At 37.5% G+C, this 26,821-nt stretch overlaps 1 protein-coding gene across 1 annotated transcript; it reads left to right on the top strand.

The window, feature by feature from the left end:
* The first annotated feature begins 2,706 nt into the window (after positions 1-2,706).
* LOC148351136 (spindlin-Z-like) lies at positions 2,707-26,821 on the top strand. Its single transcript, XM_088355409.1, has 8 exons — positions 2,707-2,837; positions 9,649-9,733; positions 12,727-12,831; positions 12,936-12,984; positions 13,057-13,192; positions 16,129-16,246; positions 16,314-16,547; positions 19,530-26,821. Exons 3-8 carry the CDS (start codon positions 12,792-12,794, stop codon positions 19,727-19,729), a joined length of 777 nt encoding a protein of 258 aa, XP_088211535.1. The 5' UTR covers positions 2,707-2,837; positions 9,649-9,733; positions 12,727-12,791; the 3' UTR covers positions 19,730-26,821.

Raw genomic sequence — 26,821 nt, 5'->3', positions numbered from 1 at the left:
CTGCTGCTCGTTTCCTGATTGGTTCCCCTTCAATTTAAACTCATTCACTCCTGGTCAGTCCGTCTGCGAACCTCTGCACTTGCAAGGCAAGCATTTTTTGTTCCCGACCTATCCTGTATCCTGATTCTGTTTTCTGTATCGATCCCCGATTCAAGCTCCGTTCTCCTGTCCCGGCTACCTGTATGCTGATTCTGTTTCCTGTATCAATCCCCGATACAAGCTCCGTTCTCCTGTCCCAGCTACCCGTATCCTGATTCTGTTTCCTGTATCGATCTCTGAGCCAAGTTCCGTTCTCCTGTCCCAGCTACCCATATCCTGATTCTATTTCCTGTTTCGATCCCTGATCCAAGCTCTGTTCTCCTGTCCCAGCTACCCGTATCCTGATTCTGTTTCGTGTATCGATCCCTGATCCAAGCTCCGTTCTCCTGTCCCAGCTATCTGTATCCTGATTCTGTTTCCTGTGTCGATCTCTTAATAAAACATTGTGTGAAATGTTACGCATTTGGGTCCCCTGCTTGTACTGGTCGTGACAATTTCTGTAAAATCTCATAGCATTTCTGCAGTAGTAGTCTTGCAGTATTTCCGTAGTGTAGTAGTATTTCTGTAATATTTCTGTAATATTTCTTTAGTATTTCTGTAGTATCTCATATTTTTACAGTCGTATTTCTATAGGATTCCTGTAGTATTTCTACAGTAATATTTTTGAAGCAATCTTGTAGTATTTCTTTAGTAGGGTCTTAGAAATATTTTTTGTACTATATCCGAAGTAGGACCTTTGTACTATTGCTGCAGTAGTATTTTTGTTGTATTTCTGCAACACATTTTTTTGTAGAATTTCCGTAGTAAAGAACTAGGAAGGATGCTGAAAGAATTTTGTGTTTCACTTGAATAAACTCACCTAAATAAACTTGTTTACACAAATGCTCTTTATTTTTATTCTAAATAGTCTATCTTGCTGTCAGTAAATAGGTGGCGTGTTGTCTTTTTAATTTATATCGTTGTACAAGAGGGATTGCAATCAATAATAACGAGAACAATTGGCTGAGGTTGACAGGTATGTAGTTTAGTAGTTTTCTCCTCCTTTCATTTGTTGGTCACGAGCAGGGACGATTTTAGGTTCAGAGCTTTGGGGGTGCTGAGCTCCCAAATCAGAGGTGGGCAAACTATGCCCTGTCAGGCTTCTTCATCCGGTGCACCCCAGAAAAATGGTCAAAATATAATGACGGTATATATAATAGTAAATATAGTACCAATAATAAAAAAACTTTGGGTGCCAACTTTGTCCCCTTTTCTTTTTTATGTGTCTGAAACAAAAATACTACAAAATTACTACTTAACTAAATATCATTGTTATTATTATTATCCATCCATTCATCCATTATCTGCACCGTTTATCCTTAGTAGGGTCGCGGGGGTGCTGGAGCCCATCCCAGCTATCTTCGGGCAGTGGGCAGGGGACATCCTGAACTGGTTGCCAGCCAGTCGCAGGGCTTTATCATTATTACTATTATTATTATTATTTAGTGCTTAAAAATATGGACCTAACATACTTTTTTGTCTAAAATACTACTAAAACACTACTACAGCAATACCATGATACATAAAAATTATATGTAATTACAAATATTACAAAATACTACTTTAGAAATACTACAAAATACTTCAAAATAAAAGTACAATAATGCTATAAAAATACTACAGAAATACTACAAAAATCTGACTGCAGATATACTTCAAAACATACTACAAAAATACAACCAAAGTCTCATCTCATCTCTCATCTCATTAGCCGTACCGCTTATCCTCATTAGGGTCGCGGGGGGGCTGGAGCCCTTCCCAGCCATCTCCAGGCAGTGGGCAGGGGACACCCTGAACTGGTTGCAAGCCAAACACTAAAGTAATACTACAAAATCACTACAGATATATTGCAAAGATTCTACTATCGAAATACCACAAAAAACTGCAAAAATACTAAAAAGATACTTCAAAAAGAAAACTACAGTAATACTACTGCAATACTACAGAAATTATGACTACAGAAATACTACAAAAATACTAAAAAATGCAACCAAAGTACTATGATACTACAGATATATTACAAAAATTCTACTATGTAAATATTACAAAAATACTACTGCAGAAATGCTACAATACAGTGCTAGGATTTAAAATTTAGTCAACCATTTTAAGGCAGTGTTTTTCGGACGCTCCGTTGTTCACAGTTTTATTGTATTTTACTTCTTTTTATATTTTTAGCAAGTGTTTTCATATTCAAGCCTATTTTGTCCTTTATTGAGGAAAATAAGGTTTTAAAATAGCTATATTTTTGGGGGGCGTTTGAGTTGAATTTAGGGGTGCTTGAGTATCACCCAAAATGGACTGGTTACGCCCATGGTCACAAGCACTAATCTGTTCTCCTAACTGAATTTTGCAGAAGGATGGAACACAATTTAGCAAGAAAAAAGCCTTCTACACGAAGAGTTGCTTCGCTGTTGCACTATTTTACATAGCTGTGCCAAAGCGGCGAGAGAAAGTGAGGCTAGTGAAGCCACGAATTCATAACAGTAAACACAGCCCAGAAAGGAAAGTAAAATAAATTTAGAGAAGACGTTTCTTTCATTTTAGTTCGACGAAGTTCCCTTGTCCTTGTGATGCATTGTTTTATTTTGAAAGGTTTTGCCGGAATTCTCAACCGTTTGAGTGTAGTCTTAACTTTCCATGGATAGATGACCGAAGAGTCGGCTTCGCGATCTGGTGTATTGAAAACGGTTTCTGTGGACGGTCAGCTGAAGGCGAGACAACTCACCGTAGTCTTACTTCGTTGCAAAATAATAACGGTAAGGCGGAAGAAAACTTCTCCTTGACGCTCATATTGCGTGTCAAAACATAAACTGCCCAAAACAACAACAGTGTGCGTTCGTTTTGGCAAAGCGCAATGGGTTGGTGTGGCGGCTGACGGGGGAGGGGCCGTCAACAGCAGCAACAGCAGCAGTACCAGACTGCCCAGAACAGAATCCTGTCTGCCGTGTTTGTGTATTATTACTGCGGCATTTATCTTTTTGACAGTACTCTTTTGCCACTACCCCTTTTTTTGTATGGCTAATGTATTTTTGGCTAAACAACCAAGAGTAAACTAAACGAGCAATATGGCTGACGCTGGCCCTGCAGAACCTGCTTGCTCGTTTCTCAGCCACTGGGGATGGTGTCAGTATAATTCTTCTCTCCCCCCAGCTAATTCGCTTGCAATGGTATATTTGACACAGTATTGAGGAAAAAAACAAGCAGTCTTTGTTATTCGGAAGTAAACACAATACTACATCCTTCATGGTTATTATGATGTTAATGTTAAAACATAAGGTGATGTGTTGCATTATGGTTTTGTTCAATGCATTGCAAACTCACAATTTTCCTCACTATGATCCTTAATAGCCACCATGAAACAACCTGAAGTTAGATTCTGCGGGGAAAGCAATCCAGTTGATTTCCCACATGAACACCAGTAAAAATGGCAGCGCACTAGCACCTATGCAGCATTTTGCCATACCCATTTATCAAATACTCTTAAATCCAAAATTGTATTTATTCATGTAGATATAAAAGTTGTTCCTTATTTAAGTCTGTTTGATGTTTTTGACTTGACCATTCATTGTCAAATGTCATATACACCAGAAGGGTTATAACAAAGAAGTATAAGCAGCCAATATAAACACAATAAGCAGAATTGGTTTGTTTTTATTCTAGAGGAAAACGGGGCATTGAAGTGATCAGTTTAAACTTGAAGGGCCACAATAAGAGGTTAGATCGGGCCTAAAAAAAACCAGCCCGACCTGACCCAGCCCGCGGCTATATAAACCCGAACCAACCCGATCCCTAACCTGATTTATGGGACCCAACCTGAAGTGAACCAGAGATTTACTATAGTCAGGGTTTTGCGTACTTCGGCACCAAAGTGCGCTCTTCGTACGCAGCTTCGGGTTTACTCTGGGCTTGGTCCCTCAAATTAAGTGTGCACTGAAAATGAAATCATACTCTGCAGATTACAAGATGCAAACAGTAAAATATGCAGCCGAAAAGCAGAAAGAAAGTTTATAAAGCTTGTAAGCTATTGGCGAGAAGCAAAAAAAAAAAAAAAAAAAGAGCGCGTCTAAGAAATGCATGTACTGTACTTGCACGCTCATCATGAACAAGCTGACTAAGGCTGCAATCGTAACAGGAGATTGCCCCGAGAGTAACAATGTTCAAAATTCCGTACAGTTCTTTTGATAAAATGTTATTACTCCGTGTTACCACATTGCAATTATTAGATGTTAAAATAAGCTCAGTCAACCACTAAACACCATGCTAGTTTGAAATCAAAAATTCCCGGTAAATCCCAATGACCCATGATATATTTTCAGAACTAGTCCAATGGCTACTCAGGTGGTTTTCGAGGACTATCTTGTGCCCGCTGGGACCAGCCCGGCGACCCCTGATGTTTGTTTCATGTTTTTGCTTAAATTGTTCATTGTAAAATTTCATATATAGTACATTGGCAAGGTTGTAACAAAGAATGGAATGGTGTTTATTGTCATTGATATCAACGTTGTGAAACAATGTAAGCAACAAGATTAGACGTGGCACTCCAGGGTAAAATGTGTACGAAAGACGTTGAAGAAAAAAAAAGAGAAAAGACTATCAGGATAACTAGGCAAAAAATAATTACAACATAGTTCTTGGAAAACTGGTGCAAGTTATAATAATAATAATGCAATGAAAAACAATAGTGCATTGTATTAATAGTGCAATGACATTTAACGGCAGCAATTGAGAAAAAAATATATGATTTACAATAATTGAGGATATTTTTTTTATTTGAGTGAAAAATTGTTAATTAAAGTGGTCAGTATGTAAAAGCATCACTTAACTTTTGTTGATGACTTAGGGAAACATATATATATATATATATATATATATATATATATATATATATATATATATATATATATATATATATATATGATGCATTTGAAGTTATAAGTCCCAAAACTCTTTTTTTAATGGTGAAATGTTTATCATGTGACTTTATAACTCGCAGAACATGTTAAAATGTTTAAGTATTCAACAACATAGATCTGATTCTATTCTTGGAGTATTTGCTCGTGTGTGGTTAAGTATTTTACACTTCACTATTCTCTGAGTGAGACTAAACACAATTTGCAGATAAAATAACTCATGAGTTGTAGTAGATTTTCTAACATACGATTTTTTTTTTTAATGAAGCTGACAAAATATATTACTTTTTAGTTGTTGTTGAACACTTTCCGCTGCAGACACCACAAGTAAATGGCTTTGTTTTGTAGTATAGGCACTGAACAAAAATAACAGAACCATTTTCAGCCATGCAATTAACAGAATCAAATAGAATTGTCTTTATTGTCATTGATAACAACATAGTGTACCTTGTTTACAATGAGATTTTGATTTGGCACTTTGGGACAAACATGAATTGATACGGCGGCACGGCGGGTGAGTGGAAGTTTGGAGTTTGCATGTTCTCCTCGTGCTTGCGTGGGTTTCTGCCAGGCACTCCGGTTTTCTCCCACATTCCAAAAACATGCATGTCCCTAGGTATGAATGAGCGAGTGAGTTGTCGGTCACTGTGTGCCCTGCGACTGGCTGGCTAACTGTTCAGGGTGTCGCCTGCCCACTCCCCGAAGATGGCTGAGATGGGTTCCAGCACCCAGGTTACCCTACTAAGAATAAGCAGTACAGAAAATGGATGGATGAATGTAGACTGGTTGTAGACTGGCTTAAGTTGTATGTGCATCTGAAAAATTGTGCAATAATAAATAGTGCAAGAACATTTTGCACATTGTGCAAAAATTAAAATAAAAAATAAATATATAATTACACATTTTCCTTTACATAGGCAAGACTTTCTTTCAGAGTCTGGTGTGCTTGTTTAAAGTGGTTATGGCTCTGGTGAAGAAACTTTCTTTGAGCCCGTGAGTCCTTATTTTGAGGGAACTGTCGCGCCTACAAGAAGGCAACAGGTCAAAGAGGTGGTGGCTGGGGTGAATGGAGTCAGCAATAATTTTGATGGCACTGTTGAGGTAGCGGAAGCCAGGAATGTCCTCCAGACAAGGCTTAGAGCAGCTGGTGGTTTTCCAGGTTGTGTTGATGACTCTCTGTAAGGTTCTCCGATCTGCTGTCGCGCTTCCACCATACCAGACGTTGATCTCGTCGTGCTTCCACCATACCAGACGTTGATCTCGTATGCCCATGTGCTCTCCACTGTGGCCCTATAGAACAGGGATGCCAAACTCAGTGTCACTCTGGGGCCGGATCTAGACTTTCTGTTCTTAGGCAGGCCGGATCAGTACACGAATGTCAACTTAAAATTTTTAGCTTACCATAGTTTTTCACTAATATGCTTTACCATTCAGCCTACTTTAGTAGCCTACCCTACATAGTGTAATCATGGATGACAATGGATCTTTTTCTAAGCATAACATATTTGCTCACAAACAATAATTTAAAAGGTGTACAAACTTTGTTTTTTTTTTGCCCGTGATTATTCAATACGCCCCCATTTTGAATTCCCCTCCCACGAACCTCGGGCCCCTCATCCTCTGGTTTCAATGCAGCAGAGGATGACACTGACCTGTTTCTGTCCAAAACAACTCTGCCCTACTACAACAGATGACTAATCACATGTTGCCCATGGCAACAAGATAAAAAAATCACCATCAGTTGCAGCAAAACGCAGCAAAATCTCTCTGGGGGTTTTTTCTTAGATTTTTTTGGGCTTTGTAGATATAGAGGACTGATCTCGCCATATGTATTAAAAAATGTATAAATAAATACATTTGTACAAATATATGATATTAATGCAATTTATTTATACATTTAAGCATTTTGTAATTTATTCTTTCATGTTTTTGTTGTGTATTTTGTTGAGTATATTGTCATTTATTATGTATTTTGTCATGTCCTGCTGACTTTTTCACCGATTGGTTGATTAATGTTTGCAGCAATCAACTGCAGTGTTTTTATCACCAATTGGTGAAAAGCGCCCCCTCATTTGAGTTACATTTTGTAGTGACAAAATGGCTGGATCCTTTAACCACTTGGGTCGTAGGGGCACAATTTTCTGTGGTGTTTCTTGGGCAAGTACAGCCAGGTAGCGCCCATACCTCTTCAGCCCAACAGATGTTTCCACCCGGTAACGGACTGGGCACTTTCGCGTGATGGGTGAATATGCTAACCACTGCACTTAAAGTAAAGTATGTAAATAATATGCAAAATATATGAAAAATCACACAACAAAATACTTGACAAAATAAGTAATGAAATAAATAATGACATAATGCATGTATTCATTTATTATTTACTAGAAAAAATGTTTCACATGCATTATGCTGTGTCAAAACAATACTAAAATACTCTACTACAAAAATGAAAAAGAAAATGAAGTAAATACTTACTAATACTTATTTAATTGTTTATCTTTTGTTAATTGGCAGGATCTGACTAGTTTTAGTCAGGTAATAAATATTGAACCGAGGGTATGTCATTGAAGAAAAATGGGAACACTGTTCTATTAACCTAAACCAAGAGTGCCAAACGGGCAGAGGGCCAGTTGTGGCCCGCCAAAATACAATGTGAAGCCCCCGCCTTAATATGTAAGTTTAATGCGTTACTTCTCAATTATTTTCCGCCGTGCCACCCAAAACATCTCGCGCCCCCCAAAGCCCCTCCCCACCCCCAGCGCGCAACTAAATACGATACTTTATCTATGAAATTCTACACCTATGCATTATCTTATTATTAACTTATAAGATAATAAAAAAATAAAGACAAACTTGTGTGTCTAGCTCGCAAATTAAATACTTTGAGTTTCTGTTGTGTGTTAAACATTAACACACAAATGTAAATGTTTTATTGGCTTGATCATGGTCATGAAACACAACTTTGTAGAGTTTGCATTGTCATATGTCACTAAAGTTAAATGTTTCTATTTTGCAAGAAGCCGCATTCAGAACATTTCATCTTCAGAAAATCAAAGGCTGAAAGTCATTAGAAAATCATCATCTGTAAAATTGATTTTGTATGGATTTTTTTTTAAAGAAAATTAAGAACCAAAGTATATTTTCTTAGGGGAAACCTCACCCAGACCCAAACTCCAGCGGAGAATAGAAAATTGAGGTGACCCCTGACTTAAACTACCGTATTTTCCGCACTATAGGGCGCACCGGGTTATAGGGCGCACCCCCAAAAAATAGTTTTTAGTCCTATATCTTCCATAGATAAGGCGCACCGGATTATAAGGCGCTACAATGGGAACGTCGACAAAACAGTCGGATGATTCAGTCAAACTGATTACCCCCTTAACATTCCCAAAGCTTGCAAAGAAGCAAATACGTGTCGTAGACACGTGCGGATGCGGTGTCCGTACGATGTCACTCAAATGCATCATTTCAAACATCATTCGGAAGGTTAAAGTCTTGGGATTCAAGAAATGCCAACCATTCCTTAGTTTCTATTTTCTTTTTCGCTCGCAACTTTACTGTGCATATGACAATAAACACTTGGAATTGAGTTTAATTCACTCAACTCATCACAGCAACATCAAGATCGTTCTAAAACAAGATACCGGGAAAATATAAAGCCGCATAGCTCACCTAAGTTCTCACGTTCAATAATGATACGCAATCATGGTCTTCTTACAACCGTGAGTGTAGTAAATCCAGGAGAGTAAAATGTTTACAAATACAGACTAATGAAACATGTTTCTTTATGGCGTAGTTTAGCAAGCTTGCTATTCAGTCATCTTTTTCGGCCAATTGCAGGGTTTGTTTGGCCCTCTAGCCAATCCAAGGCTCCGAATAACTTTAGCCAACAGCGATCGATTCAAATGATGATTGACACATTGGTTAGCCAATGAAACGCCGGTATATAAATCCCAGCATACACCGCGGACTACTCCACGTTCGGGGGGAAAATCGAGTCGGCGGCTGTTGCGTAAGTTGCGAGACCTTGCGATTTAATATTGAGCCATATATAAGGCGCACTGTATTATAAGGCGCATGGTCAGCTTTTGAAAAAAAATAAGACTTTTAGGTGCGCCTTATAGTGCGGAAAATACGGTAATTGTTTCCATGTGCCATTTGCCCTTTGAATGCCTTTGTAAATCTTTACAAATGCTAATTATTTTTTGTTGACTAGACCGTCCATCTTTATGTCAAAGTTCTGGTCACTGTCATAAATTAAAAGACTACTTTCATTGTGTGCCTTTATTTTTGTTGCTCTTCTCAAATGTTCAATGTGTTGCCTAAGACCCTACCTGTTGATAAATATTACACTGGGGATTCCCTATCAGGCTCAAGTCTCATGTTCCAGACTTGGAAACTTAACTAAGCAATTGCAGACTCAATAGTTCTTCTGACCGTTTTGTTGTAAACATTCTTATAAAGGTAAAAAGTACACATTGGCTGAGTTCCATTCGATACGTATAAAAGTATTTGTTGTATGGAGAATATTTGAAAAAGTCATTGTGGAAAATTAATAGGTTTTAATCGTTTGCCATTCAAGGTGCAATTTAAGGTAAAAGTATGACAAAGTTTATTTTGCTGCAAGTTATTGACTTTTCTTTTTTTCCCCTCACAGATCTGTTTCGGATCTATATGCAGCTAAAGAGCAGCCTGAATCCTAAAAACAGGGAAGATGGCTTAGCACCTAATGACAGAATATAGTAAGTATTGCTAAATCAGGGTCTCAAACTCACAGCAGGTGAGTCATGGATTCATTTATTACCAATTGATTTTATTTTAATTCCCAATGTAGCCCAAATCCTGGAAACAGGATTTATTTTCCATTCACCACTTCTGAATCCGCCTTCCATCTTTGAATCTAAGTTAGGCAAGCCTCCAGATTTCTACAACTTTACTGTCCAGTTATCTCTAGTGGCAGATACAGTTGAGTTTCATCTGCATAGGAATGGAAATTATTATTATACTATCGGATAATACCACCAAGCGGAAGCATATAAATAACAAAAAGAGTATATATGGGGCACAGTCTTGACTACAGTTTACAGTTAAAGTGTCACACCAACATATCCTGTTTTAGCTGTAAATCGCTAAATAGGCCTTTGTAAGGAAGCTCATTAAACCATTTGTGTTAATTGTAGAGACACTTTGATAAAAACCCACAGAAAAAAATTGTAATCACCCAAAAGCTCATAATTTCATAATTTTTATCAAATCACCTAACATCACACAGTGAAATAAGATGTCCTGAAGAGTTAGATTTTGTTTCCAGAAACTATTTAGTCTTGAAATATATGGGATGGCTCTCTCAAAAGAAAAAATCTAAATAGTTTTGCTTTTATGGCTCTTTGGGTGAAAAAATATCTTGACCCCTGACCTAGTTAAAGTAGAGTAATCCCTTGTTTTTTGCGTGGTTGATTTCCAAAAGGGTCCTGTGATAGTCAAAACCCGCGAAGTAGAAACCTTTATTAATTAATTTATCAATTTATTAATTTGTATTCAAGTGTCAAGTTGTGAAGCAAGGGTTTTATGGCTTAACTAGGTTGGAGGCTAAACATTTGACCTCCCTGGTTTATGATAAGCTCTCGAGGCCAATAAGTGTGTGTCCATTATACACGGTTCACAGATCCTTGGGTCATGTTCTGTGGTGCGTCTTGGGCAAGTACAGCCTGACGGTGCTTATCCCTCCCCAGTCTGAGTTTTGGGATAGAGTTTGCTCCCCACGTGAAACAGATACAGTACTGGTTTCCATTCTCACCATTGACTCAGAAGCAGCACCTTTATCATTTGTTTGCCATTGCTGTTGGTGTAAAGCAGGGATTGGGAACCTATGGCTCACAAGCTATATGTAGCTCTTTTCATGGTTAAGTCCATGGTCTTAACAATTGTTAATTAGCAAATAATTATTTAAAATGTTTTCCATGCAATATTGACATTACTGTTCCCACATTTCTCATGTGATGACTGCATCAGTACAGGCATTATCGCATACAAGGTATGCTAGTAGATAAGGCTATTATCGCATATGGTTAAATTATGGAATCTAGAATATAAATAATTTCACAATTGAAAAGTTATTAAAAAAATATGAATATCAGAAAGCCTTCCTACCCCTCGTGCTTTAAAAAATTTAAAATCATAATAATAATTTAGTAGTGCCAAAATAATTCTTGTTATTTGCTTATTTACTATTATCTTCTGACTGTTATGTAAGAAATATTTTACCATACATAACATGAGCTAAGTTATCTGCCATTAAAGATCATTTTAGTCGTTTAAAGTGACTGCGTGTAATAAATTGCCACTATTACCAGAATTATTTTTAAAAAATGGTGAAAATGGGCGAAATAATCTTCCAGTGGAACAATAATAATTTTTTGCAATGTAGCACTGGCACACTTATACCTTTTACACATTTTTGGGTGTTTGGGGTAAAAATTAGACCTAAGATTTATGGCCCGAGCCCGAACCCGAACCCGAACCCGAGGCAATTTCGGGCCGGGTCGGGCCTGAAATGTCAGTCATACGGTCGGGTCGGGTCGGGTTCGGTCCTGCTTTTTTTTTTTTTTTTTTTTTTTAAATTAATTAATAATTATAAATATATGTTCATTAAAAATATATACTTAAACTATGTATGGATACTAGAACAAGGAATACTTGTTATAAAATAAATAATTTGGATAAAATGGAGAAGGAGCTGTAATTGCTTTTAACGGAGCCAGAGCATGCTCTGTGCACGTGACGTGACGTGAATGCTGTCCTTTTAATAATCTTCCCCTCCGCAAATTCGCGTGATTTTGGCCTGGTATCCCCGATATATAGAATACGATCGCTTTTGTCGGAAGCGTACATTGACGTTGGTGACATTTTCATCCGCGTTAAAAAACGCAATTTGCAGAATAAAATCACGCTTTATTGTTTAAATAAACGCGTTATATAGACTAGGATCTCCCAATTATTATAATTAGCTCGCTTTATTGTTTTAATAAGCGTTTTATATAGAATACGATCAGGGGGGGGGGGGGGGGGAATTTGCATAGGAGTCGGAAAAGGGCACAACACGTCAACACCCCCTCAATGAAAGTGCTGCGCTAAAATCTTAAGGACGTACTACTACTGCTGCTGTGGATTATGGCCCAATGATCAAGTCGTCAAAATGACGGACGCCCTTAAATGTTTTCGCTACCTCAAAAAAAAAAAAACGTCAATGACAGATTGTCGCTTAATGTAACATCTGCAGTGCAGACACAGAAATATAAAAGATGTAAATGTTTATACAGTTTTATTTAACTTAGGCCTAGATGTTGTAACAAAAGGCAGAGTTTAATTTGTTATCATAAATCACCCCTCCTTATAAATAAAATATGTAATTTCGGGCCCCTTTCGGGCCGGGCCAGCAAATCCAGTTAATTAGTCGGGCTCGGTCCGGGTCGGGTTTAATACCCCTCGGGCCTGCGTCGGGCTCGGGTGCTTTTTTTTGGCCTGATCTTACCTCTAGTAAAAATTACAGGAATTATGAACAAGCTTGATAGAAGCACATTGGTTATGAGCAGTCATGTGGACTGCATGGCGTTTCTTTTCATTTTTTGTTGTGTTCAACAATAAAGTTCACCTAGATCTGTCAAAGTGTTTGAATTCAAAAGTATTTATTTTTTGTATTTTTTTATTTATTTTTTTATTATATTTTTTTTTACAGCTTTAGAGGGTTTTGCATTTAAGCTGCATTGTGGGCAGCCCTGCTGCCTCCCTGCCTCCAGATGAATGAAGAGCACACCGGAACCCAGAGACACTGCTGATACAGGTTCTTTGCCCTTCAAGATTTATTTATCTTTTACACTTGCCAGCTTGCTTTTAATCTCAATTTTTCTTTGCCTTATGACTCTGTATTATGTCTGCTTTTCTTAGGGCATGCAGGTGTTTCTGCAAATATGATGAAGAAAAAAAATCCTAATAAGTGAGTCACTACACTTACACTTTAACTGCACTCCTAATAATGTTGATGGTAAAATTTGTTTTCTCTTTGTAGGAAACACAAGAGCAATTTGGGCCCAACCACCAAAGTTCTGTCACAGCCACGACGCAACATTGTGGGCTGCAGGATCCAACACATCTGGAAGGATGGAAGTGGGCATGTTGTATGGAAAGGAACAGTGCTTGACCAGGTTAGAAACAAATATATATATATATTAGGGCTGCAACAAAGAATCGATAAAATCGATTCAAATAAATGATTAAAAGTGTTGGCAACAAATTAGTTCATCAATTCGTTGTGTCACGCAATTTATGCGTCGCTGAAATATTTTTGTTTAATACTTCTTAATGAACTTACATCCGTTTTCAGCCTTGTGGTATATTCTAAATACAGCAAATTATTTATTAAATAAAACACTCGCTGTAAGGGCAACACACTATGTATAAATGAGCCATTTTTTTAAATACTCATAGGTAGAGAAATTTGTATTTATTTTACATAACGTAAGCTTATTTTAAAACCACAAAAACCACAAATGTCGTTAATGTTGTGGAATGTTGATAAGCAATAATGTAGTGAAATAACTGTAAGGTGCCACAAGTTGGTTGACTCTATGCTGCACGGATGTGAAGCAATAATAAACATCTGTGGCCATGCAAATAAATATCAGGATTGCTAAATCCTACCATTCTTTGGGAGTTTGTTCAGTCAACAGCAGACACTGCAATTATTTTGAACACACGCCTTGGAACTATTTGCCCAATCGCACAGCCCTTGTAGGGTGCCTATTATGAATGCTGGGTCTTGTTTGTTTCATGAGAATCTACTGCACCTACTGGTAACTTGTCTGGCATGTAATAATAAAATATATACTAAAACCTGAGATATTCTGATTAGTCACATTGGACTGCTATTATTTTGAAGAGTACTGTACAGTCATTGCACGGTGGCGCAGTGGTTAGCAGCACAGTTCTGAGGTCATGAGATCAAACCTCCTGTGTAGAGTTTGCATGTTCTCCCTGCGTGGGTTTCCTCCGGGCAATCCGGTTTCCTCCCACATTCCAAAAGCATGTACAGTGGAACCTCGGTTCTCGACCATAATCCGTTCCAGAAGCCTGGTCGAAAAACAATTTGGTCGATCACCGAAGATCAATTTTTCCACCAAAAATAATGTAAAATCGTTTTAATCCGTTCCAACACCCTGAATGTTTAGCATGAATGATCAACGTCATCATAAAGCTAACACATGCTAATCGTACGTTTGCGTTATCGTAATCTTCCGTACGAAAGATTACGCTAACATGAACGTGTAAAAATAAAAAATCAGGTCGTTTACAAGTCATTTAGCACCACAAGTGGCTAGCAATTCATTTGGTAAGGGGGCTCCGTTCCAACACCCTGAATTTTGGGCTCAGTTCCAACACCTTGAATGTTTACCTCGAATCATAAAGCTAACCCAGGCTAATCGTACGTTCGCGTTATCGTAATCTTCCGTACGAAAGATTACGCTAACATGAACGTGTAAAAATAAAAAAGGATAAAGAAAAGAATTATGAATAGGATTTCTTACCCCGTTCCTTAATGTCAAAAGCAAAAAAAAGAGGCACGTGTGCACGTTGTTACAATGTGTGTGTTTCACCCAGTGCGGTTAGAAGGGGGCACCAACTGTCAATGTAAACACTGAAGTTTCCAGTAAAGCTGAGTGACATACTTAGGTGTTTACATTGACAGTTGGTGCCCCCCTTCTAACCGCACCGGGTGAAACACATACATTGTAACACACGTGATAAAAGTTGTTCACGAGGGGTGGGGGCCATCTACACCCGTGCGCCGCTCAGCATCGCGCCGCTCAGCATCGCACCGCAGCGTACGCACTCACACATTACCAGCGTTCGAAGACCGATTTTTTGACCAAACAGCGAAACAAGAATTTCTCGAAATTTTTGGTTGAGCACCGATTTGTGCGAACTGAGAGGCGTTCGAAAACCGAGGTTCCACTGTGTGTCAGGTTAATTGTCCGGTCCAAATTGTCCCTCAGTGTGAATGAGCGAGTGAGTCGTCTGTCTCTGTGTGCCCTGCGACTGGCTGGCAACCAGTTCAGGGTGTCCCTTACCCACTGCCCGAAGACAGCTGGGATGGGCTCCAGCATCCCCGCGACCCTACTGAGGATTAGCCGTGCAGAAAATGGATGGATGGATGGATGGATGATTATGCTGATTTAGATTTTTTTTTTCTCTTTTATTAAGCGTTCATGATTATTTCTCTTGGGTGATGATGAGATGTGATTTATATTGCATCAAATGCCTCGTTATAAAAATGTGGTTACATGACATGAACAATGCCCTGTGACTGGCTGGCAACCAGTACGGGGGTGTCCCCTGCCCACTGCCCGAGGATGGTTCGGATGGGCTCCAACGCCCTCGCACCCCTATAGAGTATAATCGGTGCAGAATGACATGATTAGTGTGAAAAGTGTTTTGATTGTCAAGGGAATGGGACCAAGATAAGCTTTTTCCTGTCAGCCCAGTTTTCCCTTCTGTTTTGTCAATTATTTATCAAAGCTGTTGATCTTAAATTCATTATAACCTTTGAATATGATGATCTATGGGAAAACAGATAAAAATCAATTAATCAATGTATTTGCTTGATTATTCTAATGATTCTAATTTTATGGGGGACTTTCTGATCATTCTGATCTCCTTGTGTGTATGGTATAGACGCTGGTACAGCTCAGCTCCTCTTAAAAAAGTGCCAAGGGTCAAGATTTAGGTCCAAGCTCCACTTTAATCCATAAGAGTAAAAGTAAAATACATTTAGTCTGACACCACACATGTAATCGACAAACTCCACAAACAATTAGCACTTTCCAAAAAAAGGGCTGTAAAATGTTTTTGTGTGTACATTATTTTAAAGTACCGGTAACAATAAGCTATAAATTTAATTTTTTTACAGTTGTTTTTTCCTGGATGCAGAAATTATTATAATAAATATCATATTATCATCCCCTTTGTAAACGTGTGTTTTTTTCTTGTTAAAAGGTAAATGCAACATTCTAAACCCTCTTCCTGAGAATGCCAACATTTTAGCCCTTATGTTCTTCGTTTTTTGTTTTTTTAAACCAACCAGGTGCCAGTGAATCCATCTCTTTATTTGATCAAATATGATGGCTTTGACTGTGTTTATGGCCTGGAGCTACACAAAGATGAGAGGGTCCAAGGACTGGAGGTGCTCCCTGACCGTCTGGGTAAGAGTGAGCATAAAATGGTTGCCCTACACGTAGCGACACATATTTTGTTTTTCATTTTATGCAGCTAAATCCCGCCTGACAGACGTCAGTCTTGCTGACACAATGATTGGCAAAGCGGTGGAACATATGTTTGAGACAGAAGAAGGTCCAAAAGAGGAATGGCGAGGAATGGTGCTAGCCCGGGCCCCCATCATGACCACCTGGTTCTATATCACTTATGAGAAGGACCCCGTTCTCTACATGTACCAACTTTTAGATGACTTTAAAGAAGGAGATCTGCGCATCATGCCTGATTCCAGTGAGTATAATTTACTTTTGGGGGTAATACGACTCAACTTCTGTGTGGCTGTCATGTTCTCAGTTAAATCAAGTCAAAACTAACGCTCAACCTCTCTTTTACACCAAAATATACGCGTATAAAATGTACAATGCATGTCATCAAAACTGTATTGCCTTGAATGTTACCTAAATTTTACAGAGGCGAGACAGACTTAATTTCGTTCACCTATCCGACTTCTTCTGTCTTTAAATGTTGGTGCATCATTCAGGTTCTGCCATGATACCCAAGGTCTCTTTTAAAAATTTTGCAAGTAGTTTTTTTTTTGCTGTACGCAAACTAAAATGCACCCAGACAGAAGTTTCGGTACACTTACTTGATGTTGACGCCGTCATTTCTTTATGTTACCTCTTAAGAGAGACGCTATTGCACATGAGCAACTCTCAGCAGAGATTATATTCAAGCTGTCTCACGCTGTTGAAAAAACATTTCTCGCAACAATAGTTGATAACTGAAGTCATTGTCCACTATTTTTATGATTGATGTAATTCTTGCAGCCCTGGTAGTCACTAAGGAATGAAGACATCAATCAATGGATCAATGGCCTTTTAGTATAACACAGCTGGAGGGCTACTCCTTTCAGTGTAAGTAAAACAAATTAACAAGGTAAAACCGTGCAAAATGATAAAACATATTAAAAACTATATATTAATGGTAAATAATAAATATGTGCATATTCAAAGTTGTACAATACGGTGACAGTTGTACAGTACATTGTGTTCATTGGTACTGTAGATGGGAGTTCAGGTGGTAATACCTCTTGAGAAGAAGCTGTTGGTTTGTTTTGCTCTGATGAACGTCGAGCGCTTTCGTAAAAGCAGGAAGTCAAAGAATTGGGCCCTTGGATGTAACCTGTCCTCGATGATGCTATGGCACCGATTGGAGTAGATGTTGAAGGCGGAGGACATTTCCGATGTCTCGCTGCATGTTCTTTTCCGGGACCAGCGTATTCGGACTTTAAAAAAATAAAGCTGGGGACAAGCAATGCAGTTGAGGACATTTATTACAAAGTTTCAAAATAAAGACAAAATCAGAGTGCACTCTGGACCAGTCGATGGGAAGCATGTCTCCCCCAAAAGACAACGAAATGTGTTAACCAAAGTTTAAATAGGAAAGGGGTGTGGATTTGCAAAATGGAACTTGAAACTTCAACAGGCAAAGAAAGGAAATCACATATTTTTCAAAACCTTTTGTTAAAACTGGTTGCAGCTGTATTTTGAAGGTTGTATGATAAGATGAGGGCTGACTCATCCAAAGACCAATGCTGTGAAAGTACTGATATGAAAAGATACAGCAAGTAAATTCAAATGTGTGGATGAACATACGTGCATTTATAACAACTAAATGAGTAATGTTTTCATTTAAGTAATGTTATGATGATGAAATAATAAACTTAATATAGCTGGAAAACTCATGTTTAGTTGACAACATACTCAGTTTCCTATTTTAATAATCCAACAATGTCCATCAGTGAGAGGAGAGGGTAGGCAACGATGTCCTGTGTTGCTTTCACTGTCCTCCTCTGCAGCCTCCCTCTGTCCACTTCAGTATAGCTCGCGTAGCAGACGGAAACGCAGTATTTCAGCAGGCTCTTAAAGGATGAGCTGTAGAATACCAGCAATTCATTTTGAACTTGCAAGGAGAACAGGAGAGGACTAACGCAGTAACCCTCACAATGCCAATTTCCAAATGTATTTTTTAATTAAATCTCTTAGGTTACAAAAGCTGATTCGTCCTAAAGGTTGAAGAAGTCAAATAACAACAAAATACTGACTGGTAGTGACAATAATATAGACAGTGCATCATAGTAAAAATAACTAACAACAGTGACGCATTATGGTCAAAATAACAAACATGCATCCTATGTGATCTCTTTCGCATGCCAATACAAGTAATCCCTTGCTTTATTGTGGTTTTCTTATCAAAGTTTTTCTACTTCCCAGATTGTCATTATGTTTTGCATTCTGATTGGCTTAACGTCACCCCGCCTCTTTTCTGTACCTGCCTCTGCCTGCGCGTCTAGGTCATTGCAGTCTGAGTTGTACATATAGGAAAAACAACTCGACGAAGCTACATAATGTATACGCAAATATTTTTCAACTACAAGTTAATCTAAAAGCCATCATGTTAATAATAACGCATCTCGACTCACTAAACTTGCTCTTGGTGCTCCCGAGTGGCTCCCTGGCCCTTTTTTCAGATAATGGAAAAATAAGTGTTTTTTGTGAAATTTAAAAACAGAATATAAATTTATTTATTTGATTTTTTTTGCAGGTCCAGATATATTTGTGGGTGTTTTTTTTTTGTCCAATATGGCTAATGTTGCTAAAGTAAATTCAGTTTTCCATAACGTCCACATGATGGCGTCAAAGTGTCTTGTAAAGTGGATCTCGTACAGTTGAGCAAAAAACTGAGTGACTGTACAGAAGTTATTTTTTATTTGTTTTATGTATTAGAATAGAATAGAATACCTTTATTGTCATTACACAGTGTCATGAAATTCAAAGCTGCCCCATATATTTCACTTATACACATAGAAATTAAAGTAACATAGAATTTAAAAAGGAACATATAATTTTAAAGTAGTGCAATTACCAAAGCGCTAAAAACAAATACAAAAATAAAAATTATAATAATAATAAAAATCTGGATTTACACAACATAAGACAGAAAACAATATAAAAACCCTGTATACAGCAACTGTAATAGCAGCAATCAATGATAAATATTGGTCATTATTGAGTAATAAAAATAAATAAAAATAAAGGTTTCTTCATTGCTGGTTTAGACTATCACAGGAAATTTTTGGAACGCGTTTCTCGCAAAAAACGAGGGATTTCTATATGAAAAACAGAATAAACTAGTCATTACCTTAAAAACTATAGCAATTGCCATCTGATTTTGAGTCATCTACTGTGATATTTGATTCCCATTCTTTTTCAGATGATAGTGTCCCAGCTGAAAGGGAGCCTGGAGAGGTGGTGGACAGTCTGGTGGGTAAACAGGTGGAGTACGCCAAAGAGGACGGGGGGAAACGAACAGGCATGGTCATCCACCAGGTGGAGGCCAAGCCATCGGTCTACTTTATCAAGTTCGATGACGACCACCTCATTTATGTCTACGACCTGGTCAAAACTTCATAAGACTTTGCCCACATATCCATATCCCCACCGGACAGAAATTAAACAAGTCACTCCCCATTTTGTACACACTGTGCAGACCTGTTATGGCTAAACCCTGGGGGATCTGTTAATAGTGTGAAATCTATTTGTTCAAAAAAAGCTAGGAAAGTAATGTAATCAAGCTCAGCATACAAAATAGACCTTCAATTCTATATGTGACCAGTTCTGCAAAATGGGCCGTTTTGGTTTTCTTAATTCCAATCTCTTAACTTGATTGAGGTTTGTCAAGTATTGACAATTTTTAATCCAATGCCGCCCACCTCAAATTTGAAAAAAATGTGCCCACCCCACATCTATAGTATATCATCTGAAAAATGGCCTCCTAGGAAACGAAACTGGTGTTAAGGAGTGACATTCTTTACTTCCTGCTCTCGATTGGATCAATGGCACAAATCGCTACTTTATGATCCTTTTTTTTTGCCAGAGTGGGTCATATATGGTTAAGTAGCAATGTAGCAAAAGGTCATTATCAAGTATCAGTATACAGAAATAAAACAACAACTAATAACAGTGCCTGAGATTCAATTCAAAATAGACCACACACACTCAACACGAGGATTTAAAGCTTGAAATATTTTATAAACCCGACGCAAAGAAAGAGAAAGTTTCATCCCTTTTCTTTATTATGAGCATTTTCTCATCTGAAGGCCATGAAAAGAACAAAAAGTCCGAGACCATTAACGCCTTTTTGTCTTTCTTTTTTAAAAAAAAAATGTGTAATATTATTTTAAGGTTGGTTACAATGTAAACCCAATTTTTTTATTTTCATTTATTCCAATGCTCTTATTTGAATATGCAATATTTTTATTTACATATGTAATTGTTGTGGAACACATCATTGTTGTCATTATTTTTTTTGTATTTATCTTTACATTTTAACCTTTTATTTGTGGTAACTCCTAACCCATCATTTCAGGATGCCCTTTCGACGTTTATGTTAAATTAAACTCAAAGCAGTTATTCAAAATCACACATTGCCCTAATTTGAAAATGACTGCTTTAAAGTATAAAAACTGGTCGATCTTGTGGCTTGAGACATATTCCACAATAGCAATTAACGATCAACTGATTTGGGTTTTTCAGGGCCGATACAGATTATTAGTATTATGAGGAGGCCGATAACCGATATTTGGAGACAATATTTATTTGCTGTAAAAGCTTCAAAACTTGTGTAAGAAATGTTTAATACTGCAAAAAGAAACAAAAAATATTAGTTGTAAATTCAAATAAAACGTTAATAGCACTCTGAAACATTTTGCAGTAAATAAATTAAAATTTCAACACAATTTATACAACTAATCTTTCACTTAAACCAAAAAACTAACAGTGCAGGAAATAAAATTAGGCGTAGCATCAACTCGTACAAAAGGTACATACGAACTTAAATAGGTCCCCCCCTTTTTTTTTAACAATAAATGAATAAAAATGATAGTACAAGCAACATTACGAAAATTAAACAAAAAGTGCATCGATATTTCAACAGAGCTAGCGAATTAAAAAGCGTGGGTTCTCCTGTTTTAGAGCCAGATAGACAAACTAATGTTCTGGTAACAGCTATCACTCAGTCTTCCATCAATGTGGGTTTTTATATTGTCTCTCAAACAAACAAACACGCTTGATTGACGAACTACTGGTATGATAAGAGGTGATATATCAGTCTCTCCTTAAGACAACTACACCTTTTACGCTATCTCTTAATCACATACATGCTTTTCTACCACTAAGTTTTTAAAATCTCAATATTGTCAACGGTCTTGAGTGGCAGGCATGTCAGGACTCAGGAGTTTTGCTGAGCTGCTGTTGTTAACCCCGCTTTAAGGTTACTCTTCCTGATACAGTGGCTCTGCCCCCCGGTCGCCTATTCATTCAGAAGACGCGGGGTGGGTAGCGTCCGAGACAGAGAAGAGGGAGAGAAAGGCTATGATGCATCTAAGCCTAAATAATCGTTTCGTCAAATAAAACAAATGTAGATACCGATTCCCGTCAAATTCCCAAGTATCGGTGCTGATAATCGGCCTGCCTTATAATCGGTTGAGCTCTAATAGCAATACTGTTCAAAGCCAGTTTCAGGACTAGTGGTGACGCAAAACGTACTTGACTTCACATCCTCTGAGAACAGGGGTGAGCAAACTTAAGAGAAATTTGGCTAAAAGTCTGGAAGGAAAAATACTTATATTTTTTTGTATCTACAGACGCTGCCCTACTTTCGAACAAGATAGGTTCCGGACGATCGTTTTTAAGTTGAATTTTCTTCGCAAGTTGCTTCAGTGCTACATTTTATATGTTTAAGGCTTGTATTGTTTTGTAAAAAACAAACATTTCATCAAATAATATGCTCTATAAAGATAAATAAAGTTGAGTTTAACTTGCTTTTGGAAGATAAGCTTCAACAGTTAGGCGACTTCCTCCTCCGTGGTAAAAAGTGGCCGAAAAAAAGCGATCCAACCATTTTCTCAACAGCATCAAGCTTCCATATTCCACTTTCATTTTAAATGAAGCGGCTCGCCTCTTCTGTACACTTTACACCAAACATATATGCACGAGATATTAAACAATAAAATTATTTTAGCGCGCTGGAGATACAGTAGAGAATGTTTACACACAAACTAGGAAGCGGATTTCTTCTTCGGGGTGGATACTGGGTGACCTCTCACAGCGCCACCACACGCCGTTAGCCGCGGAAAGAAGCACTAGAGTAATGTGCTGTACTCGGAAAAAAGTGGACACAAAACCAAAAAAGCGTACAGCAATGTCCGGATATTTTTCGACATCCCCTTCATAAAACATTTAATCTGGTAATATTGAAAAATTCAAAATGCATTACTGCTAGTTCAGAGGGTTTCTTTTCTTGTTATGAAATTTTAGAAATAGTTTGTGAAAATAAAATCGATACATGATAAAAGAAAAAAGGAAAGAAAAATGTATCCGTCTATTTGAATGTTGGGTACACTGGGGACAAGAGCGACACCAGATCAATACATTTTTGTTCGGAATCCTTTTTTTTTTTTTAACCATTTTGTAAAGATTATCATTTTTGGGCAAAATTTTCATTTGGCAGACCAGATAAAAAAGCCTGGCGGGCTTTGGTTTGCCCACCCCTGCCTCAGGTGAATTCAACTCTTCAAGTCCGATGCAGTAGCTCCACATACAAGGACAGCAACCTATTTCTCGAGTATGATTATTCATATTAAAAATACTGGAAATCTCTCTAAAGACGAAAGCAGGGTTATGTACAGAACAAAGCAGGATACATTTTATTGCATTGTAGAAAAAGAAAAACGTTTAACAGAACTCTTGTGTCTGCAGATAAAAACTGTGATTAAAAAAAAAGATGGGAATATCCCCCTCAATTTTCTATTGCCAAACTGCTTGCCGTGGATTTTTTTCCCCTAAGTGTTGCAGTCGGTGTTTATGATTTCACTCTAGCCTTTTGCATAATGCTTTTTGTGTACTTGCCGAAAAAGGAGTTAAACATCAGAAAACGGTTGTATTTGTGTAGTGTAGTTTGTGGCTTACACACACTTATTATGCCAGTGATCATTATTATGAATATATCTGTGCTTCCTCCAGTTCAACCTATTTGAAAATTGTTATGCATTCTCGGTGAAATTCAAAGTTTAAAAAAATGTTGCACTATAACGCAGGAAGAGGTAAAGAAGAAGTTATGAAGTAACTGATATTTTCTGAGAGGGTTCTTTTGATGTGTTGATTTAAAATAAAACTTTAAGTTGGGTATGATAGGCCTTTTGAGAAGTAAATTATACTTGCTCTGACATATAATATACTCCCACACATGCGCAACTATTCTTTCACATAGACACAGTCATACTCTTGCATACAGGCTATTAAACTGTAAACAATTTACTATACTCCCTCACACATACTACGATATCTGATAAATACCCTATCGTACTCTCACACATTCCACTATAATCTTACACACTCACTACTATATTCCCACATATTACTATACTCTCATTCATACACTACTATACTCTCTCTTACACACATTACATTTATACACACACTAATATGCTGTCACACACATACTACTATACTCTCATATTTACTCCTGTACTCATACACACACTACAATGCGTTGACACACATACTACGATACTGTCACTCAAATACACAAGCTACTTTGCTTTCACACACATACTACTATGCTCGCACGCACGCGCGCACAGACACACATACACACTCCTATAAACTACACGTAGATCAGTATGCCCATGGTTACTAAAAGATCCCCAAGTAAAAAAAACACTGAGACGTGAGGTGATAATTACACTAGGTGTGAAAAAACTCTATAGTAATAGCAATTTTGATGGTGTTGTGAGACAGAATAGTCAAGTAAGGTTTTTTTACAGCCCTTAATCACAAAGAGTCTCAAGGGCTGGATAGAAGTGTGTGAGAGTTTATAGTGTGTGCATGTGTGTGTAAAGTAGTGTGTTAATATAAGTACAGTTGCATTTGTGTGAAAGCATAGTAGTGTGTATGAGAGTATAGTAGAATGTGTGGGAGAGTATCAAAGTGTGAGACTTGAGGGTTTAGTAGTGTGTATACACTACTCTCTTAGTGTATGTGCATGAGTATGACAATGTATGAGGTTATAGTTGTGCATGTGTGAGTATGATTTTAACTGTAAGAACAAGAAAGACCTCTCAAATGGCCTCTTGTAGTTCAGTGTAATCAATGTAAAATATTTGGAGTGATAAAAACTGTTTACAATGTTTTATTTCATTGACTGTGTGAGAGTATAATAGTATGAAAGAGTCTATAGTAGTCTGTGTGTAGGAGTGTTGTAGTATGTTTGTGAGAGTATAGTAGTATAACTGTGAGTATAGTGGAATACTGTACTTGTGAAAGCACAGTCGTGTGTGTATGGGAGTATAGTAGTATGTGCATAAGAGTATAATAGAATGTGTGAGAGAGTATACCAGTGTGTATGAGAATACAGTAGTGTTTGTACTTGGGTATAACTGTCTTTATGAGCGTATAGTTGTGCATAAGTGAGTGTATAATGTTATATGTGCAAGTATAGCAAGTATATTTTACTTCTTAAACGGCCTTTAATAACACTGTGTATACAATACATGGTTGTATTTGTGACACAATCATCCACAAAATGTTTTTTTTTTAATCTTTACTCACAAAAGATGTCCTATAAACCTGGACAACAGGTATTGTACTTCAGTCCATTGTTTCAAGCACCAGTAATTGTTGTACAGCTGAAAGTTTCAATATGTTTGATGTTTGTGCCTGTAATTAATAAACAAGGGACTGTAATGTTCAATTTATACAGCAAGGTTTTGAGATAGTGGCATGCACAGACATTTTGGACAAAGAGGAACAAAACACTATGTAAGCGAAATGTTTTGAAAGGAGAGCATGGGGCCCCAAAAATATTGACATGGGCATGGTTATTGTTGCAACTTATCTAAAAGACGGTCAGTCATTATTGGCATTATTGATTGATAATGAATAAATTCAAGTCATTTATATTGATTTTATAATCACATTAAAAGAAGGGATCGACCCATAAGGGTTTTTCAGAGTCAATATATTAGTATTAATAGGAGGCTGATTACTGATATTTGGATCTGATATTTATATTCTGCGAAAACTTTAAATTTGGCGTAAGAAATTTGTAATTATGAAGAAAGGAACAAAGAATATTTTTTGTAAAACAAATAAACTTAAATAGCTCTCAAATATTTAGCGGTAAATAAATTATAATTTTAACACAACAAACATCACTAATTGTACACTTGCACCAAAATCTAACAATGCAGGAGATAAAACTAGGCTTAGCAGTAACTTGTGTAAAGGTACATAAAAACTTAATAGCCCCCAGATATTTTTAACAATAAATAAATAAAAATGCCAATACAAAAACATGACTAAAGTAACTTTAAACAGAAAGTGCATCGAAATTGCAGTGTAAAAAGGTGTGGGCTCTCCTGTTTTAGAGACAGATAGACAAACGAAAGTCATGGTAACAGCTAATCACTCAGCCTTGCACTTAATTGTGTTTTTTATGTTTTCTCTCGATCCCAAATAACATTTAATTGATGAACTAATGTTATGATAAGAGCTAATGTACCAATCTCCCCTTGAACAGGTTAACTACACTTTTTACGCTATCTCTTAATCTCTCTCTCTCTCACACACACACACACTTTTCTACCATGGCACAGACTTTAAAATTCCAATATTATCAGCGGCTAGAATCACAATCACAGGCATGTCTAGACTCAGGCTGTTTAGAGTCTGCAGTGTGTGGAGTCCTAAAAGCTTTTGCTCCAGTGGCTCCGCCCTGGTCGCCTATCCAATCATAAGGTGGGTAGCGAAACGGAGGGGAGGAGTACATACGAAGTTAAGAGTCCCTGCACCATCTGAGCCTAGATAATCCGCCCGCCAAATTAATAAAATGCAGATAGCATTATCCGTCATATTACCAAATATCGGTGCCAATAATCACCCTGCTTTATAATCCGTCGACCTCCAATGAAAAATAATACAAAAAAATAGAAAAATACATGCCATCTTCAAAAGAGAGATGCAGGAGCTCTGGCACTATCTGTGCACGCCACAGTTTTGGAATATGTTTTGTGGTCTCTAAACGGAGTACTGAAGGATCTAATGGAAGCAAACAAACAAAAAAAATTCACAAGGCATTTGGAATTGTTTTTGTGCAATGCATGTATGGGTGAGATGCAAATGGCAAACTTTTCAGTTTGTGTACTTCCTGTGAATTAGATAGTTGTCCAAGCAGATTAGATGACAACTGTAATCCATTACTGCACAAAAAAAAACTCCAGATGTTAATGTGAAAATCAGAGGAATCGGATCTTCTCAACGCGCACGTTTTATTTGGTGATTGCGGCGACAAGACAATTCCGCAAAGCTGTGTTCATTAGTCGGCTCTTTGGTTTTGCCGTGACTGATTATTGTTGTTGTAGTTAAACTGACATGGCTTTTTCTATCATCCTGCCTTGTATATTGTTGTTTCTTTTTTGTATGAATAAACATGTATGTTCACTTTTA

The sequence above is a fragment of the Urocampus carinirostris genome, chromosome 16, assembly GCF_059441175.1.
Source record: "Urocampus carinirostris isolate Australia breed hairy pipefish chromosome 16, RoL_Ucar_1.0, whole genome shotgun sequence".
In the NCBI taxonomy this organism is placed as follows: Eukaryota; Metazoa; Chordata; class Actinopteri; order Syngnathiformes; family Syngnathidae; genus Urocampus; species Urocampus carinirostris.
Note: the sequence above shows the minus strand (reverse complement) of the source record. Positions and strands in the feature narration are given on the sequence as shown.

Coding starts and splice junctions, on each gene's coding strand:
- LOC148351136 (XM_088355409.1), top strand. CDS start 12,792: ATGAAGAGCACACCGGAACCCAGAGACACTGCTGATACAG. Junction 12,985..13,056: donor AAGAAAAAAAATCCTAATAA/GTGAGTCACTAC, acceptor TTCTCTTTGTAG/GAAACACAAGAGCAATTTGG. Junction 13,193..16,128: donor AAGGAACAGTGCTTGACCAG/GTTAGAAACAAA, acceptor TAAACCAACCAG/GTGCCAGTGAATCCATCTCT.